The following is a 27,420-nucleotide window of genomic DNA, read 5'->3' on the forward strand; positions in this document are numbered from 1 at the left end:
CTGTTATAAAATTGTGTGGGTGACTTCATGTGCCAAGACAACAAAAACCAATAGCAGAGTGGATGGAAATGGCTGGAGTTCTTTTATTAGGGAAACCATAAAAGTTGAGAACTGGGAAACACTATGAATGTATGAACCAGAGAGAGACGTAGTGTAGCCAACACAGCTTTTCCAAAATAAAAAAAAAAAACAGGAGGACAATGTGGATGAAAAGAAATTTATTCTTAAAAGGACCTGACACAGCACCATGTTTGGCCAAGTCCTGCCTCAGGGGTCTTGTCAAAAGTCTGAATAAGACCTTGCTCTTTTGAGATCAAATTGAAACACACAGTCTTTACAAAGATGTGGTAAGAAAAAGAAGCCAAATGAAGACAAAAGCACAAAGCAAAATAATGGAGTTCTTATATTAACTGCTGGGCAGACTTATATGGTCTGTGCCCTGAAAAGGACAGGTACAAATTCAAGGTAAGGTATACACATATGAGTTTGTCATGGGCAGACTGGATGGACCATGCAGGTCTTTATCTGCCGTCATCTACTATGTTACTATGTTACTATGTAACTGTTCTTCAATCTGACTCAACACAGACATATATGTTTGACGGACATATACGTTTGGTGGGAGTAATGCTGGACACTTTTATCCATGACAAATTGGATTTGCTGCTGGTGATATTTTACCTTGTATACTTCACCAGGAAAGGTTTATGATATATATGGTCACTGAGTTTTTTCTAGCAAAAAAAGGTGCCAGTACTCAAATGCCACTGAGAGACCCACCCCACAATAGCCAGGCTACCTGCAACCAGTCACAGAATCTATGACAAGGCAGAATTGGTGTGTAGAGCCTGAGCTTTTTTATTAAAACTTTGGGACAATGGACAAGGTGCCAGTGCTCAGTACCCCCAAGTACCCCCTCAAAAAAAGTCCTTTATATGGTCAGGGCCGGTCCTAGGGTCTCTGGCACTCCTAGGGTCTCTGGCGCCCCCCTGAAGACTATGAGTTGGCACGCGCACGCCCCCACCCCGCCGCATCTCCTTTCTCTCTTCTCCCACCCTGCCCCTGTCCAGCGATTCTCCTTCGCCCCATCTCCCTCCCATTTATGCCCACCTGCCCACCCTCTTCTCCCCCCCCCCCAGCATCCCCCTTTTTCTTCCCTGCGTAATTTGTCTTTTTTTATTTACCTCCGTCCCAGCAGCCGCGTCATTTGAAAGCCCTGCCCCATCTCTAGCCTTCTTTCCCTTTGTGAGTTTGTTCCCTCAGAGTCCCGCCCTCGAGGAAATGAAGTCAGAAGACGGGACTCTGTGGAACGAACTCACAAAGGGAGGGAAGGCTAAAGACGGGGCAGAGCTTTCAAATGATGCAGCTGCTGGGACAGAGGTAAATTAAAGATTTAAAGCCCAAGGGTGGCGCGGTATGGCGCTGCAGCAGCGCCCTTGAAGGCAGGTGCCCCCCTGCGGTGCTTATCCCGTTTACTGGGTTTGACCGGCCCTGTATATAGTATAAATCTAGTTTGATTCTAAACCTATATTTTCCGTGTGACAATCACAGACTCCTGAAGCAGGCCCTGTCACCGAAACACGGTCCGTGTCAAGTCAGATTGAAGAACTGTTTGACATTTTCATCCACTCCGCTTTTGTTTCTTGCTTGCTTGTTTAGTGTGGCGTGTGGACTCTTGTCTCTTTATTTCTGCAGTTTTTTTCTGGTCTGCGAAGATCACACATACTTTTGCGAGGTTCATATATATGTGTTCCTGGGATTGGCATTTGGGTAGAGATGGAATGAAGTTATAAGGTACATGTGAACTTTATAAAATACTTGAATATGTATGGAGTGGATGCACATATTTGCAGAGCAGTGTAGACGTGTGCAAGAAAGTGTGCATATGCAAGACCTGATAATATAGAGTGCCTATTAAGTGGCCTACGTTTCATTCACATAGCAAAGGTATGCCAGTAGCTGGCAAAAAGAGAGAAGTAGCACAACAGAGGGCAGGTAAATGCAAATCCTAGTAGGTTGCCATGGAGGGTGAAAGACCTTGTCAAAGAAAGGAGGCGAGCTAAGGGGTACAGGCTGCTACCTACCACAGACTTGAAAATATAGAGACAACAATGTCTCATGATCCAAGGGAAACATCACAGTTCACTAGGAAAGAATGCTGGCACCTCCTCATGCAGTCTCTCTGGGACTGGAACCTTTCCGATTTGTTCTCCAGAACCAATATAGGGGTCCTTTTACAAAGGCATGCTGAAAAATGGCTTGCGGTAGTGTAGGCGCTGGTATTGGGCACGCGCCAATCCATTTTTGGTCTGAGACCTTACCGCCAGCCATTGACCTAATGGTAAAGAATCTAGGCAGTAATGACCTACGCACATCAAATGCCACTCGGCGCGCATCCATTACACGCATCCGAAAATAAAAAAAATATTTTTCGGACGTGCGTATCGGACGCATGCCAAAAATGAAATTACCGCATGAGCCACGTGGTAGTCGGGTGGTAACTCCATTTTGGTGCGCGTTGGGCGCACGTAGACGCTTACACGACTTAGTAAAAGGCAGGGGTGCAGCCAGACCTCAGCGGGAGGGGGGGCCAGAGCCCGAGGTGGGGGGCACTTTTTAGCTGCCTCCGCCGACACCCCCGCCACTTTGGACCCCCCCCCCCCCGTCGCAACCACAAACCCCACCACCATCACCACTGCCCGCCCGGCTGCCGCATCAGGTACCTTGTTTGCTGGTGGGGGTCACCAGTCCCTGCCAGCCGAAGAGTCTACTTCAGCGCCGGTCGACTCCGGCGCCTTCGTGGTGTGATCATCTGTTTCTGATGCCTTACGTCCTGCACCATGTATGTAGCCCCGTGCAGGACATAAGGCGTCAGAAACAGATGATCACACCACGAAGTCGCTGGAGTCGACCGGTGCTGAAGAAGATTCTTCGGCTGGCGGGGTTTGGGGACCCCCACCAGCAAAGAAGGTACCTGATGCGGCAGCGCGCCGGGGCAGGGGGGTCAAATGTAGAGGGGGCCAGAGCATAATCTGCGGGGGCCCATGCCCCAGTGGCCCCACATAGCTATGCCCCTGGTAAAAGGGGCCCTTAATTACTGAAACTTCATATTATGAATATCTCAGGTTATCATTCCAAAGTTTTCCAGACCTGCACTGCTTGACCTCTTCTAGCTCTTAGGGAAGACTGTAATTATTCAATTTAAGTAGATCGAATCTCATGCTGAATTGCTTGTGAGAGAGTGGTTCTTTCTTAGGCTCACCCTTTAGAGAGAGAGAAAAAATCTTATTAAACTGAAGTGCCTAAAAGCATTCACCTCTGAAATTGATACCTTAGCTGAAGCAGACTTCATCGCTGCTTCCTGACAGCTCACACACAGAAAGCTACCTACTGTAAGGCATCCAGCTGTCTGAAGTCAGATATGTCACAATAAGAATGCAGAGACAAGTATACTATCGACACTGCATACAATTAGAAACCAAACGAGAATAACTGTCTATACTAAACATGTGATTACAGGCTGAGGAAATGGCAGGCCTCCTTTAAATTGCTAGGAAGTGGAGAGACGTGGTATGCATCTGGTGAAGAGGTCTAACTTGCACAGCTAGATGGAAATGAGTAAAGAGAAGTCCGAGGGGGGGGGGGGGGGGGGAGAGCAACATAAATAAAACCAATATCTTCCTTTCCTCTGTGAACCTCTATTTTATAAGCATGAAAGACGATCTGCTTGGAGCTGGTATTCTTTTAATTACAATACAAAACAGTGATATATTCTGCAAAATACCTGTCAGGTTCTTTGTGGATTACAAAAGAATAACTAGTTAAATAACTACGATGTCACAAAGTATAAAATCACAATCATAATAAAACATTCAACAACATTAAAAAATTAAACATCATTAAACAACATCAGATTGTCAAAGATTTTCCAAAGTTCTGTTTCAGTGGAATGAAGGGGACGAAAGCCAGATTGAAGTGGATCAAGAAAGTCAAGACAACGGCGGTGAATAGCATGTTCAAGTATCTTAGATAGGAAGGGGAGGAGGGAGATGGGGAGATAATTGGAAGGACAGGTAGGGTCCAATGAAGGTTTTTTTAAGGAGTGGCGTGACTACGGCATGTTTGAACGCATCAGGAACAGTCGCAGTGGAAAGTGAAAGATTGAGGATATGACAGATAAAAGGGATGATAGTAGGAGTAGTAAGTGGGGATTGCTTTTGCCCAGCCTTCTCTAAACCACCAGGGATGAGTTAAGATTAGCCTGGGGGGCAATCCTGCAGCTGGGTCTTTAGGAGGGAGAAGATTCAGAAGTATCTTTGAGGGAGGAGGAGGAAATCACTTCTATATTTCCTACAAGGACCCTTTTAAGATGGCACCCAGGAACATTGAGCTATGTGTTAATATCCCACTGATCCTATACAGGAAAAATGATAGTATCTTTGAGCTACCATTATTTTTCAAGGAGTAACCCTGCTTGCAACTGTAACACTGGATTTAGGCAGGCCTGGAGCAGTGGGAAACCAGTACACAAACAGAAGTTCTTTATTGTTTGGACAAGGACCAAGACTGGTCGTACAACAGGAGGCCAAATAAAGTTTTCAGACTTTTAAGAGAATGCACTCAATCAATAACTCAGCTGACTCTAGATAGTGTCCTTAATCTCTTAATGCAATCATATTTGTCCAATGTGGTAGAAGCAGCAGTAACAATAAAAACAGATATTTAGAAAGTCTCTAAAATACTTCACTCTCTTAATCAACAAATGTTTCAATTTCTTTATCTGTCTCAAGTCCCAACAACAAGGTATAGCAGGGCTTGAACACATTTATCTTTATCTCTTCTCCTGCGACTAAGGGCAGACAGGATAACTCAGTCACTTTTAGGATTCCACTTACAGTTGAGAAAATAGTAGCTTTGAGACTCAGGGATTCTAAGGTCATATGCTGGTTCTTTGTTCAGCATCCTAGGGATTCCTGTAGATGTGACAGGTGGTATTATCCTTTAGCCTTCAGATGTTTCTGAACCATAAAGAATATGGTCAGGGCACCTTGAAGGAATACAAACATTATAGCCCAGTCTCTCGTATGTGAAAATGGAAGGGATATAGATGGGTTTCTAAACCCTCTAGCACACAACAGGGCAGCGACTTAAGCAGTTCTGTATCCTATGTAATTCAATCTCACACCTTCCCCCAGATTCTATATAGCGTACCTAGAGATCTGCGCCGAAATCCAGGTGTATTCTATAAGAATGCACATAACTTAATTGGCTTAAGAAGCTAATTAGTGTTGATAACAGCACTTAAGAAATAATGAGCACAAATTGGCAATAATTAGAATTTACATGCACAACTTGATAAATGTATTCTGTGACACAGTGCGCCTAACTTCTAATACACACAGGCAAAAAGGGGCATGGATATAGGCGGGGAAATGGGCATTTCGTGAGCATTCTGAAATTTAGGTGTCTACTTTTAGAATATGCCTCAGTGCGCGTAAATCTGCATGCTGGGATTGACGCCACATTTTCATTGTTGTAAACGGAGGAGCATAGTTTTAGGCGCTGGGATATCAACTAAGCGTATTCTATGTACCACACCTAAATCTAGGCATAGCTTATAGAATACGCTCAGGCAGAAATGTTTTCCACGTGGATTTTTTAGACACCATATATAGAATCTGTCCCCTTATTCCTGTCAAGTATACCAGGCTAGGTGGCAGAGCATGTAGGCTCCTATGTCTGGAAGCTATACTGCTAAAGCTGTGGCTGGAAGGTGCTCTCCTAATAACTAGGATCAGTGGCTTTGAAAAACCAAAGACAAGGTTTCAATATTGAATTACTAATTTATAGTTTTTTGGGGGGTTCTCCCGTTGCTACCAGTTCCTCCACTGATTATAACACACACTCCTATATTCTCCTAATCTCTGTCTCTTTTAAGAAAAGGTCAAAACATTCACTGGACACATTAATCTCTTCCTGCCTACTACTGAGGTTAGAGCAAAAGTATTATCTCATTGGTTTAAGGTGGTGACGCTATGAATTTAAGCAGGCAACTCTTATTGTTGAACTCTCAGATGCCCTACACAATGCTCATCGCAAGCTGCATTATTTTATTTACATAATAATGAAGTATTTTGCATGCTTTGCATTTCCTTATTAGGTAGCCCGTGGTAACCTGAATTACCATGCTTTATGGTAACATGGTTATGGATTATCCACTGTTGGAAACAGAATGCTGGGCTTGATGGATCATTGGTCTGTCCCAGTGTAGCAATATTTATGTAACTGGGTTCTATTCTCACAGCAGTTCCTTGTGACCCTGGGAATGTCACTTAACCCTCCATTGCCCCAGGTACAAACATTTAAATTGTGAGCCCACTAGGAACAGATAAAGTACATGTAAACTGCTTTGGCTGTACCACGGAAAGGCAGTATACCAAATCCATGACCCCCATATTATAACACATGTTATTGCTGTTAAGGAGCCTTAAGAGGCAAATATTGTGCATTGTTGCCTTAACACACATTAGTAATTACCCCCCCCCCCCCCCTTAGTATGCAATCAAAATAGCATAGTGTATTTTATTATTTAAAAAAAATGTATAGTCTGGCTATACATGGTCCTAGGAAGATTATGTCATGACCCACAGGTCGCTGAAGTGTGTGAGCCCTTGTGCCCTTTCCCAAGGTAAGAATAGGCAGTCTACAAGCTCGAGGTTCTTCACCCGCATGACCGCTGTTCCCCAAGGCTTGACATCCCAGGTTTAGGCGGCCAGAGGGACTTTGGAGGAGGAGGAGCAGAGAGACCAGTAGGCAAGGGCTGAGGCACAGGAAGCGGAGCTGAACAAGGAGTGGAAGAAGCAAGTAACACAATCTGCAGAGGAGGACAAGGACAATGCCCAGAAAGGGTCCAAGGCCCACTTCAACCACACTGAATATCGACCACATATTCAGTCTGCCCAGTTATACCTGTCCAATATTCCCCAGTTGCCAGAGCACAGCATGACTGCTCATGAGCTATTTTACGTTATTCAGGAAAGGTATACCAAAAATGTATTGTTTCCCTTTTTTTCTTATTTCTGAAGGATACAAATTCTTAGCTGTGTCATCGTAATTTGATTGTAATAATAATGAGTGCAAATAGAACAGGGCATACATAAAAAGAAAGATGTGAAACAATTTGAGAGTAGAGAAAAAAAGGAACCTCTCACAGATGGTGTCCAAGAAACTCTTTATTACATCATTAAAGGAGCCCCAACACAACTCGTGTTTCGGCCCTACTGGTCAGCATCAGGGGCCTTATTTGCTGATACAGTGATTAGCCAGCGTTTTGTGTCTTCTTTTTAAGAGCTCACCGAGTGCAGACTTTTTCTGATGATCTTTCTGGGAATACATATGATATGACAAATTCCTAGACCCCTGATGCAGGCCAGTAGGGCCAAAACATGAGTTGTGTCAGGTCTCCTTTTATGTTGTAATAAAGAGTTTCTTGGACACCATCTGCGAGAGGTTCCTTTTTTCCTCTACCATTTTATAGCTGGTGTATTTCATCCATGGAGGTTTTTTTCCTTCTGTTTGTGACTGACAAACAATTTGACAGGACAGATAATTGCAAGTAATGATATGATCTCAAATTACACAGTCGCACCTTGCCAGTCTCCATGACTGTTATATTATATAAGTAGGGAAACCAAGCAGATCATACAAGTGAGGAAAGCTTGTAAAGCATGGCTCAGGAAATTCTTTCCAAGCCTGTACATGTAACTGTATGAAAACTTCTGTGTTTTTATGTGCATTGCCTCTGTGTGTGTCTATTTGTCTGTGGTGTGTTTGTATTGGGGGGGGAGGGGGGCAATCTCTTTTCTGTGGACTATGTTATAACCAGTGCATTTTGTCTAGCAAAAAAAGTGCCGGTAAGTACTCAAATGCCAGGCCACCCTTCAGGGGTGGAGTTATCATTGAAGGACTCACCCCACATTAGCCAGGATCCCTGCAACCAGTCATAGAATCTATGACAAAGCAGAATTTGTATGTGGAACCTCAGCTCTTTCATTAAAATACGAGAACCATGGGTCAAGTTTAGCAGACAGTGGAAAAGGTGCCAGTACTCAGCACCCCCAAGTACCCCCTCAAAAAAAGCCCTGGTTATAACATATTGCATTCTCCCCTCCCCTAATCTTCTCAATTTTCCCTCTACATCTTAAGTACAAACCTCTCTTCTCCACCTCCCAAAATACATTAACATGAAAACAGCTTCACAGTAAAAGAAGAAGAAGAAGAAAAAAAAATGCAATTCCAAAAGGATTAATAGCAGACAAACAGAAAGTTTAATTAGATTGGCTGTTCCACTTTAAAAGTTGGAACTAATGAGGAACTGTTGATTGGGAGGTTTAGAGTTAGAATTAATTAGCTGCCTCTTTTAATGGCGATTATTTTATCTACTCTACAAATAAATGCACCTTTTAAAGGCTTTCCTTTCTTTTTCTGAAAATGCTAATTGACCACATGATTGCAAGATGGCCAGTGGAGCTACAAATGCCACTACATCCTGAGAATAAACTAAAAGAAAATAATCAGAAAACACAGGGCATTGCCAAGCAAGCAGAGGCGAAGAGGACTTTATAGCTAGGTTTTCTCCCAGAATGTACTGTCAGTTGGACCCAAGCCACAGTTTCTACATCTGCTGAATAATGGCACTTAAGGAAAATAACATTTCTACAGTTTGGGGGTAATTTTATAAAGGTGGGGCTAATATTTATGTACCAATTGCACATATAAATGATTAGAATAATGGTATATAACCAGTAAATGCCAAAATTCCATGTAAGTGCAATTCCTTATATGCAAACAGATCTTACACAGCACATATTTGAGAGATGGGCATTCACAACGGTCAAGTCTGGGTGGAGCATGGGCAGCAGTGATGGGCCTCCCAGTAAGCCAACTGAGTCAGGGGCCTCAGACGGCCCTCTTCTGAGGCGGCATCAGCCCCCTCCTCCTGTCCTTCCTTCCCCAATCCCCTTCCCCAAATTTACCTTTTATTTTCTTGTTTTTCAAAAGGCGGTGGTGGCAGGGATTCCCATAGGCTGCCCTGCCACTGGTCCCGACCCCTTTATTTATTAGGATTTATTTACCGCTTTTTTGAAGGAATTCATTCAAGGTGGTGTACAGTAAGAATAGATCAAACATGAGCAATAGGCAATTACAGCAGTAAAAATATTCGAACAACAATATAAAGTATGGCATGGTATACTACTTGCAATGACAACACAATGTGTACTAGAACATTATAATTGGTAGTGAAGGGTAAGGCAAAATTGTAACATATAGATGAGTAAGAAAGTAGGAAGAATTAGAAAGTAAGGTGATTGAGTTGAAGAAAGTTGCACGTGAGGTCAGAAAGATGGTTAAATATTATCTCAGCTACTTCTCTACTGCAGCCTGCCTCTCTGATGTAACTTCCTGTTTCCTCGGAGGCAGGTCGCAGTAGAGAAGGGGCCAGGATCGGCAGGAGGACAGCCTATGGGAATCACTGCCTTTTGAAAAATAAGAAAATAAAAAAGGTAAATTCAGGGAAGGGTTTGGGGAAGGAAGGAGGGAGATGTCAGACCATGGCGGGGGGGGGGGGGGGGGGGGGCGGTGGTAGCGAAGGAGCCAGGGTGGCAGCTTATTGCTTGCCTCAGGTGTCAGATTGTCTTGTGCCTCCCCGAGTGGGCAGGTCATACTTACATGCTTAACATATAGAATACTACAGGTTATGGAGGAAAATCTATAAATGGTGCTTAAAATATGGTGCTGAAAAAAAATCATCGAAAAGCACGGTTCTATAAAGGGTACGCACTCTTTATAGAATTCTACGTAGTGCCAATTAATGCACCTTTAGGCATAGGGTCAATTCCCGCAACTTTAGGCGCCAGATGTACACCTGCTAAAATCTGGTGAAAATGCTGGCGCCGAGGTCATATTCTATAACTACATGTGGTGGCCACACCCCCTTTGAGTTGCATACTAGTAAAGTTATGTGCCATGCCTTATAGAATAGCAAGCAGCCAGATACACAAGCAAATTTTAATCAGTGCCCATTAACTTCAAGAACTAGTTGTTAGCAGTGACAATTCTAGGTCGGCTGCCACCCAGGGTGGATCGCCGATGCGCACCCCCCCCCCCCCCCCCCGGCGCAATGACATCCTCCCAGTGCATCAACCCCCTCCCCTGGGGGCATTCTTAGCTGCTGGAAGCAGCCGCGTGGATCTCGGCTCCACTGGCTCCCTGCTCCCTCTGCCCCAGAACAGGAAGTAACCTGTTCTGGGGCAGAGGGAGCCAGTGGAGCCTACAGGTGCGCAGCTGCTCTCTGCACCCCTCCAGCAGCGTGCACCCAGGGCGGACCACCCCCACTGCCTCGCCCTTGGTACGCCGCTGGTTGTTAGCACCCAATTATTGATAGTTAAGGGCTCCTTAATTAAACTGCATGTGCATCTTGGGCACTTGCATGGATCTGGGCATGCAATCTGGGCGCCATATATAGAATCCAGGGCATATCTCTGGCATTTAAACATGAGCACTTACACCAGCTCTATGGCTGGTGCAAGTGCTCACACCTAACAACATATATGTGCATATATCTAGTCAGCTTATACATGTTCACACCTAACAGCATATATGTGCATATTCCCAGTCATGCATATACCTGGTCAGCATATATGTGCTCACACCTAACAGCATATATGTGCTTACACCTAATAACATATATCTGCATATATCCAGTCGTGCATAGACCCGGTCAGCATACATGTGCCCACATTTAACAGCATATATGTGCATATACTGAGTCATGCATATACCCAGTCAGCATATATGTGCTCACACCTATCAGCACGTATATGCATATACCCACCATCTACTTTCCTTTATACAACAGATGCCACACAGGCACTCTATGGGCACCTAATACCGTCACATTGTTATAGAACTGCCCACATTATGACATTCTACAGTATATGCTATGACTACAATGCCATCTATTTTATAGAAAGCTCTTGAAACATGACCGTGTGATATATTACAGTGTAGGGCTACAGTAGTTTTGCACTTAACTGTGACAGCAGTGCGATGAATTCAGAACAAACTGAATGTTAGGATAGACCTGATGATCTCATTGGATAAGACAGCAAAGCTAAATAGTAGTAGTAGTAGTAAAGCACAATAACCAATGAAGGACCACTGCCCACAAGTGGGTATCTGATAAGGACATTAGGATACAGTGGAAGCTACACCTGCCTCCTTAGTTTAATGCTTCTGACTGTCTCTCTCTTACCTTGTACAATCAGGTGAACCTGAAAGGTCCTGGGGTGCTGCTGAGTTTGCACAGAACAGGTGTAAGGTCCCTCATCAAAGACATCCACTTTCTGGATTCGAAGGCTGTACTCTAGGTCATTTCGCTTTTCCAGCGCTACCCGAGGATCAGTAGACCACTTGTCCTGTCCAGCAAAAATGATGCCTGAGCGGTTCAACCATGCCACCTTAGAACTCCTGTCTTCTACATAACACCTTTGAAAAGAAGAGGAACATAGTTAGGGTTTGACTCAGAAGCCTATTTGGCTAATTACCTCACAGACTATGAACTTCTTAACCAGTTCTACAATTACTGTAGAATGGACTTATTAGTCACCAATAAGATGGTTCTGCTGCTTGTTGGTAAGGCACTCATAAACGTTAGGGAACAAAATCACAATCAGACAAAAATCCAGAAAAAAAAAACATTTAAAATATTGGCACAATTTTCAAAAGCACTTAAACCAGGTAGAAGCACCTGTTACCTGTAGCCTTGAACTGACCATTAAGAAAAATAAGCATGTGCTTAGGACACCAAGGGAAGAGTTTTTTCCCCTAGCTCTCATGCCCTTAACTCTTTCATTGCCATCTGCCACACCCATTATCCAACATGCATTTCAGTGTTTTTCGAATCATTACAATATATATATGATATTTTGTTTCATACAATAACAGTATTTCTCAGCACTTATTGAGCCTTAATGTCTTGTTATTTAAGCAATGGAAGGACTGAGGGTCAACATTGTTGGGCTATGCTTAAGGCATCAGTTGGCCCTGGCTATCTGGATACATGCTGCTGACTGGGACCAGACAGCAATTTCCAGAGGCATTACTCAGACCATCCCAGCTATATCCGGATACTGCTGGAGCAGTCCATAAATCAGGGGTTCTCAACCCAGGCCTTGGAACACATCAAGCCAGTCAGGTTTTCAGGATATCCTTAATGAATATACATGAGAGAGATTTGCATTCAGTGGCTCCATTGTATGCAAATCTATCTCATGCATATTCATTGTGGTTATCCTGAAAACTTGACTGGCTTGGTATTTATCAAGGACTGGGTTGAGAACCCCTGCCAGCAGCAGAGTGATGATGATCCCCAGAGTTATCTGATTACTATTGATATTCAGTCCACTGACAGAATAACTATCCAGATGAAGTTAGGACAGCAAAATGGTTAGTTTAACTTTATCTGGTTAGCTGTCTGGATAGCAGGGTGAATATTGCTCTTACCAAATAATATCAAACCAAAAGGGGGAAATGAAACTTCCACAAAGCACAACCAGAAGTCCAAACGATGGAAGACTCCAAAAAACAAGTCTCAAAATGACTAAAAGTTCCAAAGAATTCTCGGACTCCAACAGCTGCGGACACATACATTATTTGTCAGGAGCCATTGTGGTGTGTTTATATTGGATTTCAGCAAAAAGGCTTTTTACATCTTGCAGGCTTTTTCCTTGCATTGATGACAGGACCCCTGAGGAAGGCCTGTAGCTTAAATACAGCCTGTGTTGGATCATATATGTCAATGCATCCTGTTGTATTAATTACTTCTTTTGAGAAGAATTCTTTGGAAGTTATAGTCATTTTGGGACTTGTTTTTTGGAATATTCCACCTTTTGGACTTCTGTTATCAGGATAGAAGCAACATTCACCTTCTTATCAGGATATCCAAGCTCCGACCACTGTCCAGATACTGGTGCTGAATAGCTGGATTTAATTCAGCTAAAAAAATGCTAACCATCTTGCTCGTATTTTTGAAGCAAATCTCCAAGGAACTTACAGAGGTTTTATTTCAGGGATAGCATTACATGACAAGTCAGATTTTCATCAGTCATCAGAGATTATTACAGAATCCTTGGAATACATATACATCCCAATGACAGTTCTATCAAGCAGGTCTCCAATAGAGATGTGCATTTGTGTGAAAACTAAATGAAAATGCAACACTAAAATCAAAGAAACATTGGTAGATGCTTAATAATTTGTTTTATTTTATTTTACTGCATTTTGTTTGCCATTTAAATTTGTGGAAGAAACAAGAGAAGCAGACAGTATGAAGAAAACAGTCTTTATTACTACTTTTACCTCACAAGTTTAAACAAGTTCACCTGGCATGGCCATGTTTCACCAAATGGCTGCCTCAAGGGTGGATGGATATCAGCTAGTGTAAAAGTCCAAGCCTCACCAAACTAGTAAAAATTGTATCTCTAACTTGGGTATTGCAAATGGTGAGTCAGACATCCTTGTTACTATGACCTAACTTATATACCTTATATATATATATATATATATATATATATATATATATATATATATATATATATATATACCATTGAAGTCTATGGGGAAACAGAAAGTGCACATTTACATTTCAGCCCCAGGTAGCCTGGAATCAGTGAGGAACCGGGGAGGGGGGAGGGGCGGGAGCCAATCCTTAGGCAGCAGATTTCCAACTACCCAATCTCAGCTTGATTCAAATTGAAGCTAAAACAGTACCTACCACAGCTACCTTTCTGCAATTAGTCAGTTGTGTGAGAGCTTTCAGAGAGTGAGCAAGGAGGCTAAGAGGCTGCTCCTACAGTTTAGAGACAATGGAAAAAGTTTTTTTTTAAACAGCTCAGGAAAGGGCTGTCTACCACTGTATCAATGCACTGTTATGAAGCTGCTTAGTAGGCACTGTGTAGTGCTACTAGAAGCTGTATATTGTGATATCTATGCTTTGTGTGCAGCTTTGTTACTTTAGACCTGTGATCTTAACTCATTTTTTAAAATTGGGGCCACTATCCTGCTTATTTTCGAAGGAGAAGGGCGCCCATCTTCCGACACAAATCAGGAGATGAGCGTCCTTCTCCTAAAGTCGCTCAAATCGGCATAATCAAAAGCCGATTTTGGACGTCCTCAACTGCTTTCCGTCACAAGGGTGACCAAAGTTCAAGGGGGCGTGTCGGCAGTGTACCGAAGGCGGGACATGGGCGTGGTTAAGAGGTGGGTGTCCTCAGTTTCCATTATCGCCGAAAACCGAGGTCGCCCATCTCTAAGGTTGACCTAAATATCAAGATGGTCGACCTAAATGTTGAGATTTGGGCGTCCCCGACCGTATTATCGAAATGAAAGATGGACGCCCATCTTGTTTCGATAATAAGGGATGGCCCGCCCCTTCGCCGGGATGTCCTTAGAGATGGGTGCCCTTAAAGATGGGCCTCCAGTTCGATTATGCCCCTCCATGGATCCAAATGTGCTGAAGGAGGACCACCAAATACCTTCCCATGTGGGGCTGCAACACTGCTGACCAGCGTGTGTCAATGGCATTCATACCTTCCAGCCCTCCCCCCCTTTCAAAATTTTCATTGGGATTCTCCTCAAGGAAGTGGGCATTTCCAAATGCACTCTTCTTTTATTGAGAAATGCCTTGTCCTATAAGCATAGGGCTCTTCCCCTATCCACTTCCCTCTTTCTATCAAGCTTGGGTAGAAAGGCTGAGAGTAGAAAAAAAAAAACGACAATAAGGGCTGCCCCAGAGGTCTTCAGGGCCCCATTTGTCCCTGGGCCTTGCACTGAAGACACTGCTCTAGACTAATACAATGTATTAGCAGAGAAACTGAGGACAGACATTTCCTGTGAGACTTTTCTAGCATGTGTCTTTAGAATAGATGCACTGTCCGATAAAGATTGTGGAGGTCAGTTTACAAGGCTTGAATGACCTTTACACATGTAAATGCTGTATAGTGTAGAAAGACACTATTCCTACATGTAGATTTGAACCACGCACACTTTAGAAGGAAGCATAGATGGAAGTGCACAAGTGGCATTAGACATGTGAGGTGCTAGATACAGTGCGCTGAGCATGAACTCTGTAACGGTATCTGTGTGTCAAGTTCCCGTTATAGAATACTAGCATAAATCAGCATCTACACGCCTACATTTAGGCACCCCCACATACAGACCTCCCAAGTCTCCCACACTCCTGCCAGGGAACTGGGATTGCCCTTTGAACAGCCTCCTTTTCCTGTGACAGCAAGAAATGCCTTCATAAAACGTCATCTCCTGCTGCCGCTGGCCCTGCAGCAGCAGGAGTTAATGTTTTATGAAGGTGTCTCCTGCTATTGCTGGAAAGGGAGGCTACTTCTGATGCCACTGGTGTGCCAGGACGGAGCTGTGGGTTGGTCTGGGTGGAGTTATGGGTGGGCTGGGTGGAGTTACAGATGGAGTGGGGTGGAGCTATGGGCGGGCCCTAAATCTCCCACTGGGGAGGTTCACCCCCTTGGCAGCTCTGCACTTATGCTATGTCAATAGCTGGCAAAATTCCACATGCCTAAATGAGGCACTTTAGCACATAAAGTTTGGTCCCTCTCATGCCCTGCCCATGCTCCTCTGTGAACACCACTTACATTTACACACTAAGTGAATTACATGCGCCATTTATAGAATAGTGCTGCTGTGCTCACATAGCTCTTACCCACATAAGTGCTAGGATTCTATAATTTTAGCACACAAATGGAGCTTATATTTAAGTGCTAAAGGTATGTAATGAGGAGGTTAATGTCTAGGTCACTTTCATTAGGGCATTAGCTCTTGTGCCTCCATTAATGATTAAATTAGCAGCTATTGCAGTCTGTTATTTCACCTCTGCTTTATATAACTTAGTGTTAGTTACTAACATGAATTAAGAGAAATGGAATAATGCATGATATTTGCCTTTTACATGATCTCTTGAGCCCAAGAGATAGTACCACAAGACTACCACTAGGCACTGTGGTATAATTTTGAACTCAGAACTAGCAGGGACAGGCGCGACTGGAGACTGCTCCTGTACTGCAACCTTTAGCCTACCAACTGTTCCTTCAAGTCAGCCTGGGGAAGGCCTGTGGTAAGGTGAGCGGTCTTGCGTGGATCCAGGGGCAACCGGATAGCAGTATAAACTAGGGTTCGAAGTAAGTAACCTAATACTATGCTAATCAAAACTCTAGTGAAACAATTTAAAGATGATCGTGCTTTAACGATATTTAAGGAGAAAAGCCCCCAGAAACCATCGGCATGCAGCTGTACGTTTTAAGCGATGTTATGACTTTTTTCGTTAATAATTATCTCTTAGGTTCTATCATAGGGCATAAAAACTCCCTAAAGTGTTGGAGTATATTTTTACTCTTAATTTATTATTGGTCAATATATTTCAAAGAGCCAGCATCAAAGAGCATGAAAAGGCAAATAGCCAGCATCAAAGAGCATGCTCTTTGATGCTGGCTATTTGAAATATATTGACCAATAGTAAATTAAGAGTAAAAATATACTCCAACACTTTAGGGAATTTTTATGCCCTATGATAGAACCTAAGCGATAGTTATTAACGAAAAAAGTCATAACATCGCTTAAAACCTAAGGCTACATGCCGATGGTTTCTGAGGGCTTTTCTCCTTAACTATCGTTAAAGCACGATAATCTTTAAAGTGGATCCAGGGGCCCAAGGAGAGTAGGGGTATGGCTTAAACATTCAAAAACAATTGTGTCTAGGGGGTGGAAGGTCTGGGAGAAACCTTTAGGGAGGTCTTTCATGGAGGAAAGGGGACCCCCCTATACCACACATCTTTTGACAGTACTTTAAATGGAGGTTCCGTGAAGTCATCAGACTGTGTGTTAATAGCCTTATGCTCCCAGGGAGCTGACTAACTCAGTTTTTGAAGTTGATCATAAGTTGTAGCTGTAATATACTTTATGACTTGAAGTTCCAGTTTCTAAGACTGGAATGTTGCTAATTGATTTTTTAATATCTGCTTCTTTTGCTCAAGGTGCCAAGAGGTTTGATGTTTTTCTATACATAGACATTTATTTTTCTGTAATTCCTGTTTTCAATCAATTATGTTTAGCTTTTCAATGTGATGCAAATAGCGGTAATGCATAAATTATTTATTTGAACTTGATTGCCTGTCTTTTTGTAACAAACCAGAAGGCTAGTTGTAATTTAAAATAAAAGATATCATACATAAAATCATCTCAACATTTCTAATGCAATTCTTCCCTTTCTCTATGAATTCTAATCTCCTGAGTACATCTCACAGGGTGCCCCCTACACATGTGGACACAAAATACATGCAAAGTTTGTCAATAACTTAATCTGGCCCTACCCATGGCATGTTGTGTGGGTCACGTTTGGAAAGGGTAATTTATGGGGTGATGGGGCAGGTGCAAGGGGTAGTTTTTGGAGTTGAGGAAGTTGGAGGGTGTTGTGTCAGTTGTGGGTTGGGTAGTTTTTCAGAGTACAGTAATTTGCAGGATGAGGGGGGCAGTTGCGTAGGGATAATTTGGGTGGCTAGGGCAGTCTACAGGGTGATGGAGTAGTTGTGGAGTTAATTTCTGAGACATTGTGGTGGGTAGTTTACAGGGTTGTGGGACAGTTGGAGGAGTAGTTTTCTGGACTGGGGTAGTTTGTAGGGGGTAATTTTAGGGGGTGGGGCACTCTAGTGGTGTGTGGCATTTGCAGGGGATATTTTTTTGGATGAAAGAGCAGTATGCAGGGTAGTGTGGCAGTTTCAGGAGGTAGTTTTTAGGTTTGGGGCAGTTCAGAGGGACGTTTTGAGGGATGGAGCAGTCTGTTGGATCATGTGGCAAATGTGGTGTTTGTGGGGTGGTGGGTCAATTGCAGAGGAATAGGTTTGTGGAAGTAGGGACAGTTTGGGGAATTGGAAGAATACGGAATTCCACCTTTTACACTTCCTCACCCTGTATATTTCACACTACCTATGATTCTGTGCTACAGAAGCTGGAACTCCCCCACCCCCCCCCCCCCCCCCCCCACACACACACACACATGTCAAGTTTCATCCCATTCTGTTAAGTTTTCTATGCTACAGAAGCTGGAGCTCCTTTTCCCACAGAAAGGCATAGGACCATTTTTGAGGGGCTTATTTCTCTGGGATTTCTGGTCTAAATTGGTTCATTTTCAACTTGTGATGTCTTTTTATGGTTTTCCCTCATGCCAGGTTTTATCTCATTCTGTTGCATTTTTGGAGAGTTGTTTTGCCCTCAGACAAACAGTCAGACAGACATTCTGGACCCCCTTTTTTTTTAAAATAATGCTTCCATGGAGTGGAGGAGTAGCCTAGTGGTTAGTGCAGCGGACTTTGATCCTGGGGAACTGGGTTTAATTCCCACTGCAGCTCCTTGTGACTGTGGGCAAGTCACTTAACCCTCCATTGCCCCAGGTACAAAATAAGTACCTATATGTAAACTGCTTTGAATGTAGTTGCAAAATACCACAGAAAGGTGGTATATCAAGTCCCATTAATCTGCTGTCCATATAGGATGCCAATAAAACATTAAAATAGTATATAGCAAAACTCACAAGAGAAAAAAAACATATAATACAATGATCCAACAATGATCCATCACAACAGAGCTCAGTCTGTGTTTCCACATGAAGAATTATCTCAAGTAGTCAAATCTTAAGTGGAAACATTCCTGAAAGCGAAGACCTTTACATTTCCTATGAAAATTTAAGATGCTATTTTCAAGTCTAATGTCAACTGGCAGTAAATTCCAAAGCTATGGGCCTACCACCTAGCAAGCCAAATCATTGCTCTCCTTGAGAAGTAATTGGTCAATGGCAAAGAAAGAGGTAGAGACACTGATCACTGGTCTACAAAAAAAAACTTTTTTTTCTGTAACAAGAACAAAACATACTTTTCTGGAAGATAATTCTTCCCTGAATCCAGATCTCATTTCAGAATTTCTGTATCAGCCTCAGTTTTCATGTGATAATGGTTTTTGTAAATGCTTGTGTCGGCGTATGTAGCTATTATATGTATCTGGCAAAATGACACTCTTCTGCTACAAGAGTTCCAAAAAAAACAGTGTCAGTTCACAAAGAAATCAAAGATATAAGTAACATAAGAGTAAAAGACCAGTAAAAGATAATTACAAAAGACCATGTCACCTTCCTTGGAGAAATATTCAGAAAAAATAGCATGTCGGTCACGAAAAACACTCACTTTCGTATCGCAAGAAAGAAGATTCCATCCTTTTAATCTCAAACCCAAAAGCTCAGCCTGTTGCTTTGACAAATTTAAATCACGAACAAGATCGTTGAGATCCCCTTATGTCAAAAAGTGGGGCACATTTGATTCACAGAGGTCCTGAAATGATGGGTCGGTATGCATATCCCCTTCTCTGTCTTCTGCATGTTCGTCACTGTATTCATCTTCACTCACTATCAAATTCTCAGGAGGCACTGGTACTGGCAATTCTTCACTGTGACATACAGGTCTTATAGCAGATGGTAAGTTAGGATATTGCACAGTTTTCCTTGTTTTCGAGGTGATTCCTGCTATTTTTGTCAGACAGAAATAACAGTCCGTTGTGTGATCCTTTGGTTCCCTCTAAATCATGGGAACAGCAAAGGGCATGCGACATCTTCCTTTTAACCAGCCTGTCAGGAGTGTAACACACATCAAACAGCAAATGTGGGGAGCCCATTTGGGGTCCTGTTCACCAACCTTACACCCGAAATATAGTTTGTAGCACTATTTTAAGAGGATTAAGTTTTCGTTTTTGCAATTTCAGAGTAAACTCTCCACAGATATAACAAAAAAAATTTGGGCTATTTGCACAGGTACGAGGCATTTCTTCTGAAATGATACAAAACACAAACCTTCACAAACGTAGAACTACAAGCAGTCACTTCCAACAGCAATTGTTGACTGAACTCTCAATGCTGAGATACAGGTGGCAACTGATGCAACAGAACGTGTTTGAACATATTTGAGCATGACTCATGGGCAATGTTGCCAAACCTCCCTTATTTCCTGGTGGTGGCTTTCTAAACTAAGAGTTTTGTATTGTAATTCCTAGTATATTTCAATTGTTTTTCCAACAATTACAACTGCTGAATTAAATTAATCCACAGCAGCAGGGCCGCCGAGAAACTTGGCCGGGCTCGGGACAAGGCCGCCTCGCCCCCGCCGCAGCCCCACCCCTGAGGTCGCCGCTTCCCTCCCCCTTCCGAGGTCGCCGCTGCTGCTGCTGCTCCCCCGAGGACGGGATACAGGGAGGGAAGGAGACCCGAAGGGAGGAGTTCCGCCTCTCTGGAAGGTGTGAGGGAGAGTCGCACTGCGCGGTGATTTAAATACAGGAGGCCGGCCCGGTGGCAGACGGTCAGAGGGCGGGTTGGACTGGCACCGGGCCCCCCTTGAAGGCCCGGGCCCTTGGGATTTTATCCCCCGCCCCCCCCTCTTGGTGGCCCTGCACAGCAGGGTACCAAAATGCAGCGTTTTCAAGGATTTTTATAAAAAGGGTAGCGTGTCACAAGAAAACTGAGCCCGATAGGCAAAAACTGATTTCATTTTCGAATTCAGCACCCATGACTTAGCTAAGAACACCATTCACATTCTTTGTAACAAAAGTGTCGTTTACCAGTGTAACCTAAGTACTTTAAACGCTGTCACTAGCATCTTCAGTTTTGTCCATACGGGCAGTCAGTGTAAAGCATGCGAAGAAGAATGGTCTTGGATTTGATATACTGCCTTTCTGTGATACAACCAAAGTAGTTTACTTATTACACACAGGTACTTTCTCTGTCCTTAGTGGGTTCACAATCGGTGGTAAAAGAGGCCCTGCGTTGGCGTCGCCAAGAACCCCTTTTACCACTGCCCAGTAAATGGGGCTTTTTTATTCAAGAAGGAAATGGCCATGCAGTAAGTTGAACCCTTACCATGCGGCCATTTCCAGGGGGAACCCTTACTGGAGATGGTAAAAGTTTCTGCAGTAGCCAGGAAGTAACCGGGCAGCGCTGATTACTGTTGGGCACCCCCCCCCCCCCAAAAAAAAAAAAAAGGTCCAAGAAATACCATGAGGTGGGGGGCCCGGATCTGCTGCCAGGCTCCCAGGAAGGATCAAAGCACACTATGCAGTAACTCTACCATCGTAAAAGGGCCCCTTAGATTTGTACCTGGGGCAATTGAGGATTAAGTGACTTGCCAAGGGTCACAAGGAGTACAGTGGAAATTGAACCCAGGTTCTCGAGAAATATGCTCAGGTGTTTTGACACCAGTCAGAAGGTGAGCAGTCGCATTTTGTACCAGTTGTAACGCTTTTACGGAAGATGCTGGAAACCCCAGACATAAAGCATCCCAGTAGTAAATTGGTATGAGCTGTTGCAAAACAATAGAAATGTTATCATTTGAAAGAAAGGTACTCAACCTGTGAACAGCCTAAAGTTACAGAAAGCGCCCTTTAATACTTGCATTATATGTAACTTAAATGATGGAGACCAAAACTATACCCAAATAATTGCCCTGGAGGCAATTCTATAAGTGGGTACCTCTATTTAGGTGCCCCATGGCTGCCCATTCTATATCAACATCTAAATGCCCAGATTCTGTTATAGAATACTAGCATAACCCTGGATCAGTGGAGGAGTAGCCTAGTAGTTAGTGAAGTGGACTTTGACCCTGGGGAACTGAGTTCAATTCCCACTGCAGCTCCTTGTGACTCTGGGCAAGTCACTGAACCCTCCATTGCCCCTGGTACAAAAATAAGTACCTGAATATATGTAAACTGTTTTGAATGTAGTTGCAAAAACCTCAGAAAGGTGGTATATCAAGTCCCATTTCCCTTTCCCTATTTGAGATTCTACATGGAATGTTGCTATTCCACTAGCAACATTCCATGCAGAAGCCTGCCCTTGCAGATCAGCAACGCGGCTGCGCAGGCTTCTGTTTCTGTGAGTCTGAGGACGTCAGACTCACAGAAACAGAAGCCTGCGTGGCCGCACTGCTGATTTGCAAGGGCAGGCTTCTATATGAACTGTTGCTAGTGGAGGAGTAGCCTAGTGGTTAATGCAGTGGACTTTGATAGTGGGGAACTGAGTTCAATTCCCACTGCAGCTCCTTGTGACTCTGGGCAAATCACTTAACCCTACATTGCCCCTGGTACAAAAATAAGTACCTGAATATATGTAAACCGCTTTGAATGTAGTTGCAAAAACCTCAGAAAGGCAGTATATCAAGTCCCATTTCCCTTTCCCTTTATACAGCTACAGTTACACCAACATTAGACCTGGCAGAACTACAGTCATGTAAATGAGGCAGAGGCGCATGTAACTTATAGAATTCTATAATTACACGCATAAATGAGAGTCCCACCCACGTTCTTTCCATGCTCCGCCCATATGTATGCCAACTTGCATTTGCACGCTATGCTACTTACACATGCTGTTATAGGATAGTGCTTAGGCTCCCTGCTGGCACTTTCACAGGTATGTGCACACTGATATGCATAAGTGCCAGTATTCTAGACATTTACATGTGCAAGGGGTGTATAAATACAGATGCCTAGTTTTGAAAATTGCTGGTATACTCACAGGAAAAAATTGTGTATGTTATTTATGACTGTGTTCAGTTATAAAATTACCCTCTTAGGTATCTCATATAATACCGACTGACATAAAACTATGCACCAAGACATTATGGCACATACTTTGTCCACAGGCATAACAAGGGTGATCTCGGGGCACAGGATGGGTGAATAATTTATGCGCATACTTGAATAATTAAAAAATGTACCTACATAGGAATTTATTTTCCCTCTTAAACCAGATGCCTTGCAAATAAAAATACCCTCAACATGTCTAAAGATAAGGGAAAGGAAAAGATTCAAGAAACAAGTAGAGAAAGCATGTGGAGCAGGACTCATGGAATTATTTCCACCACATTTGTGTGCGTGCCTAAGTATGTGTGTATGTGTCCCTGGAATGAAGGGAAGAGGTGGATTGAATGGTGCAGTGTGATAATGTATCTAACCATTAGATATCACTATCAATTACATTTTTTTGAAAGAATCCATTTTATATTTAAAATACAGGGTGCCACTATAGCAAGGCAATAGTGAACTGTGCTTCTACACAGCAGCCAGTAGCAAACTACACTGTTCAGTCTCTAGGTGTTTACCATACACAGCAACCATTAAGAAAGTTACACGGTTCAGTCAGTAGGTTTCACAGAATTTATAAATAATGCATGCAAAGCATGCCTCATGTAATTACTTCCAAACTTGTTTATATGTGCCTATGTATGTGAATGACTGTCTTGACCTGTATGTGAATGTGTCTGTGCGTGTGTTTGTGTTCATGTGTGTATCTGTGTTTCTATATGTATAATAACTTTGAGCTTGTGCTTCTGTGTATGTATGCATGTATGTGTGTATCTATGCTAACTCTGTGTGTATTTGAGGCTGAGAGGGGGGATGAGAAGCACAGTTTGAAACAAGCAATTCCCTAATCACAATGTTTCAACACATCAATGTCAATGCTGCAGCTGTAAAACTCCCCCTTCCACAAAAAAAAGTATCAGGTCACTTTTTGGAGACTTTATTTCTCTGGAACCTGCAGTCCAATCTGGCTCATTTTTTAACTCAGTGGGGTCAATATTTAGAGCTACTTACACAGGTACCTAGAGAACTAGCACTCACCTGGCCCAGGCAGTGATATTCAGTGGCATTATCTGGATATGTCTAGGTAGTGCTAAAACGATTCATGCCCAGATGATCGAAAGCTCCGCACTGTTCCAAATAGCGCTCTAAAAATAGCACTGTAACAGCGTTGGGCTTTACCGCCCCTTTGATCAGAGATAACAGCATGCAAATTTATATGCGCTATTATCGCTGATCATAAGGTAAAGTGCGGGAGAAAATCAGGTAATTTATTTACAGGGAAGGAATTAAAGGTGCACAATTCACACAATTGTCAACACAAACTAATTTACAGGATCTGGGGTTATTTTCTTCCTGCTTTGCCTGAAACATCAATCTAACCCTAAGGGGATTTTAAGCTGGTGACACAGATATTTGGGGAGGCATGGGCTATGAATGCAATTAGCTCTTAGCGCAAGTAGCATGCAAATGCAGGCTAAACCTATTCCTCCCCAATGATCAGCAACCAGCGTGCCAAACATTGGTTCATTGGCGCGGCAAACCCTACGCCAGCTCGGAACTGACGTTACGGTTTGCAGACCATTGGGGAGGAATGGTGAGCCCTGTCCAGCATGCATTTGCAAGCTAGCAGGCTCCTCATTCCCCCCAATGCAGCAGCCCACACCCTCCCCCCGCAGGAGCACTGACCCAACACCCCCCCCCCAGCGACATGGAGGCTGAGGGTCCGGTGGACCTCCAGTTCCCTCAATCCCCCTCGACAAAGGTTTGGGGGGTGGAGATCCGATGGGTTTCCAGCCCCCCTAACCCCCCCCCCGGCATCCTCTCACATGAATGGAGCCCTGGTGGTCCAGTGGGCCGCAAGTCAATCCTCACACCCCCCCCAACCCGGTGGTCTTAATGGCCCTTCCCTACCCCTACCTTCATTGGAGGAGGGAGGTGGCCTCCTTCCTCTTTCATCGGCGCCACCTCAAAAATGATGGATGGGGTACTTGGGGTCTGGTGGTCCCATAGACCTCTAGCCCTTGTATTTGATAGGTCTGGGCTTTTGACAGCCTAGACCCGTCAAACAAGTGTGGGAGGATGCGCTCAGGCACAATCCTCCCGCACTTTTAACCTATGATCAGAGAAAATAACATGCTTAAATTTGAAAGCTATTGTCTCTGATCATAGGGGGCGGTAAAGCCCTGCGCTATTCCAGCACTATTTTTAGAGCATTGTTTGGAACAGCACAGGGTTTTCAATCATCTGCCCAAGAATGAACAGAGGAAGGCAGGGAAAGGAGGGAGGAACTACGTTTGCAATAGGAAAGGAGGTGGGATAAAACAAAAGGAGGCTCCTGTCACGATCGTGCCCTGGTTTCAGGCTCTCAGTCATCTCGCCCCCTGGTGGCCAGACCTGGTGGCTGCATTGGATTGTCTGTGTGCTGTTTCCCGTTCCAGACTTCAGCACAGTCCATTCCAGATCTTCCGGCCTGCCAGACTTGATTGTCTTGTTTGAGCCTGCACAGCACCCATAGCTGCCTGGTGATTGCTGCAGCTGAATCTCAGCTGCTGCTGGGCTTATTAGCCATTTGGAAACTTTCTGCTTGGCCTTTGCATCGCCTAAGGCCCTGGTATGTGGATGTACGCTATGCACTTCTGCCTAGTCCAGTTCTAGTCTGAGTTCCTTGTCTGTTTCTAGTTTGTTTGTGTGTTGTTTGCTTTGATTTTATTGCTTAGGTCCTAGTCTTGTTTCTGGTCTGCCTTTCCTTGTCTTGTGTTTGTGTTTCTTGCTTAGTGGCTGCTTGCAGCTTTCAGTCCTGACTCTCTCCTGTCTGTGGTTCTCTTAGTGGCTGCCTGGCAGCTTTTAGTCCCTACTCTGTTGTGTGTTGCCTGTTGGGATCCAGCTCCTGCCCTGTCCTGCAAGTCCTGCCGGCCACCTGCACCCAGCGGCTCAACTCCTGGGGAAGGGCGGCTAAGTGCAGGTGAAGTCTAGCCGTCCCTGTCAGAGTTCTGTCTTAGTCCTGTGTGGGGTGGTTTTGCCTGCCACTCCTCGGCAGTGGTCCAAGGGCTCACGATCTTAGTTCCTGCTTTTGGTAAATGTGACAGCTCCATAGAAAACTGGACTCTTCAAAGTTTGCATCAATTATCATAGGCATCTGAAAAGAGGTATATTTTAAGCTCAGTTTTGAATGTGGTAAGAGAAGATTGGGAGCACAGATAACTAGGAAGGGCATTTCAGAGATAAGGACCTTATACAGATGGAGTGACTTCTAGGTTCGTGGGTGATAAAACGGTAGAACGGAATGACCAGCATGTTTTGGGAGGAAGATCTAAGAGTACAAGTGGGACTATAAGGAGTCAGAAGACAGAAGAGATAAGGAAGTTCACCCGATGTAAATATCTGAAAGATGAGTAGCTTTTACTAAGCTGTGGTAAGCACTATTTTCCATAGAAAGGGTGATTCTGAACTAATCAGTTAGTACAGCTACATTACCGCATGCTAACTGGTTAGTGCAGGATTAACGTTAAAGCCAATTTTTCTCGCAGTTTAGTAAAGAGCCCTAGGTGTTTAACACAGCCATTACATGTCAAATACCTAATATTATTTAGTAAATAGATCTCTGTGGTGCATTGAGCTACTAATTGTCGTTATTGTAGTTCAATTCCTTCCTATTACGATTTTTTTTGTCTATGTATATCAAGTATTAATAAGCTTGCAAACTTGGAACTAATTTTATTAAAGCCCATTCCAATAATCTGGTTTACCATTTTAAATCATCAGTAAAATAAAAAGTCACCTCTCTTCTCTCTCCTCTTTCTTCTTGCAGTACCAGTGGAAATATTATCTTAGAGATCAGAATACAGTATCCTCTCCTGCTTGATGAGAGGCTGACAGATCACTGGTGACTAGGCTATAAATCACCAGGACTTTCCTCAGTTAAAGAATTCGAATCATATAACATTCTTTCACTTTTCTGCTTGGCTTCCCCCTCCCTCTTTTTTTTTTTTGTCACCCTCTGCCCCCCCCCCCCCCTTCTATGATGTGCCTTTTCCTCTAAACTGACAGCAGGGTTTGGATTAATTTCTCAGCTTGTTATACTTGTAGCAGTTTATGTTGCTTTGACTCATTCTCTTAATCTTCCTTCCTCCCCCCCCCCCCCATTTTTTCTCCAGCCTTATCTTCCTCCTCCCTCCCACACCACCAAATCAGCAGGATGCATTGCTCCCCTGTCAAGAAATGATATAAAATTCTTAGACAAGCATAAAGAAGTATCAGACCAATCTCCTAGAGCCCAAATGGTGTGTGGGTTGTATGGGAAGGAAAAGTGAAGGGGAGAGGGTGAGGGGAGAGCTAGGGAGGAAGAAAGGAATGGCGGTTGTCACAAAATGCATGGCAATACAACTGCAGATATCTGTTCCACTCTAGAAGTTTAGCTTTAAGCCTGGAAGCTAGGTGTGATTCTTTAAGACATTTCATGTGGTTCTTTACAATTTAATTTCAAAGTTGGAGTAATGTCAGAGCACTGTAGTTTTCGAATTTAGAAGCATTCAATGCAGAGCTCACATACAGGCAAGTATATGTAGAGAGAGCTAAGGTTCTGTTGTGCAGCAGAGGTGTAGCCAGCATAGCCGCCGAGGGGGGGGGGGGGCAGGTGGGACAAAATTCCCCTGGCCCGGGCCACCAAGG

The 27,420-nt window shown here is 43.6% G+C and overlaps 1 protein-coding gene across 2 annotated transcripts in view; it reads right to left on the minus strand.

Annotated features, from left to right (window-relative positions):
- Positions 1-27,420, minus strand: part of LSAMP (limbic system associated membrane protein) — a 1,187,184-nt gene that overhangs the window by 589,493 nt on the left and 570,271 nt on the right. For both annotated transcript variants that reach the window (XM_030203921.1, XM_030203920.1), the window contains exon 2: positions 11,315-11,547. In XM_030203921.1, coding sequence (XP_030059781.1) covers positions 11,315-11,547 — 233 coding nt within the window. The remainder of the gene's footprint in view (positions 1-11,314; positions 11,548-27,420) is intronic.

Source organism: Microcaecilia unicolor, chromosome 5, assembly GCF_901765095.1.
Source record: "Microcaecilia unicolor chromosome 5, aMicUni1.1, whole genome shotgun sequence".
NCBI lineage: Eukaryota > Metazoa > Chordata > Amphibia > Gymnophiona > Siphonopidae > Microcaecilia > Microcaecilia unicolor.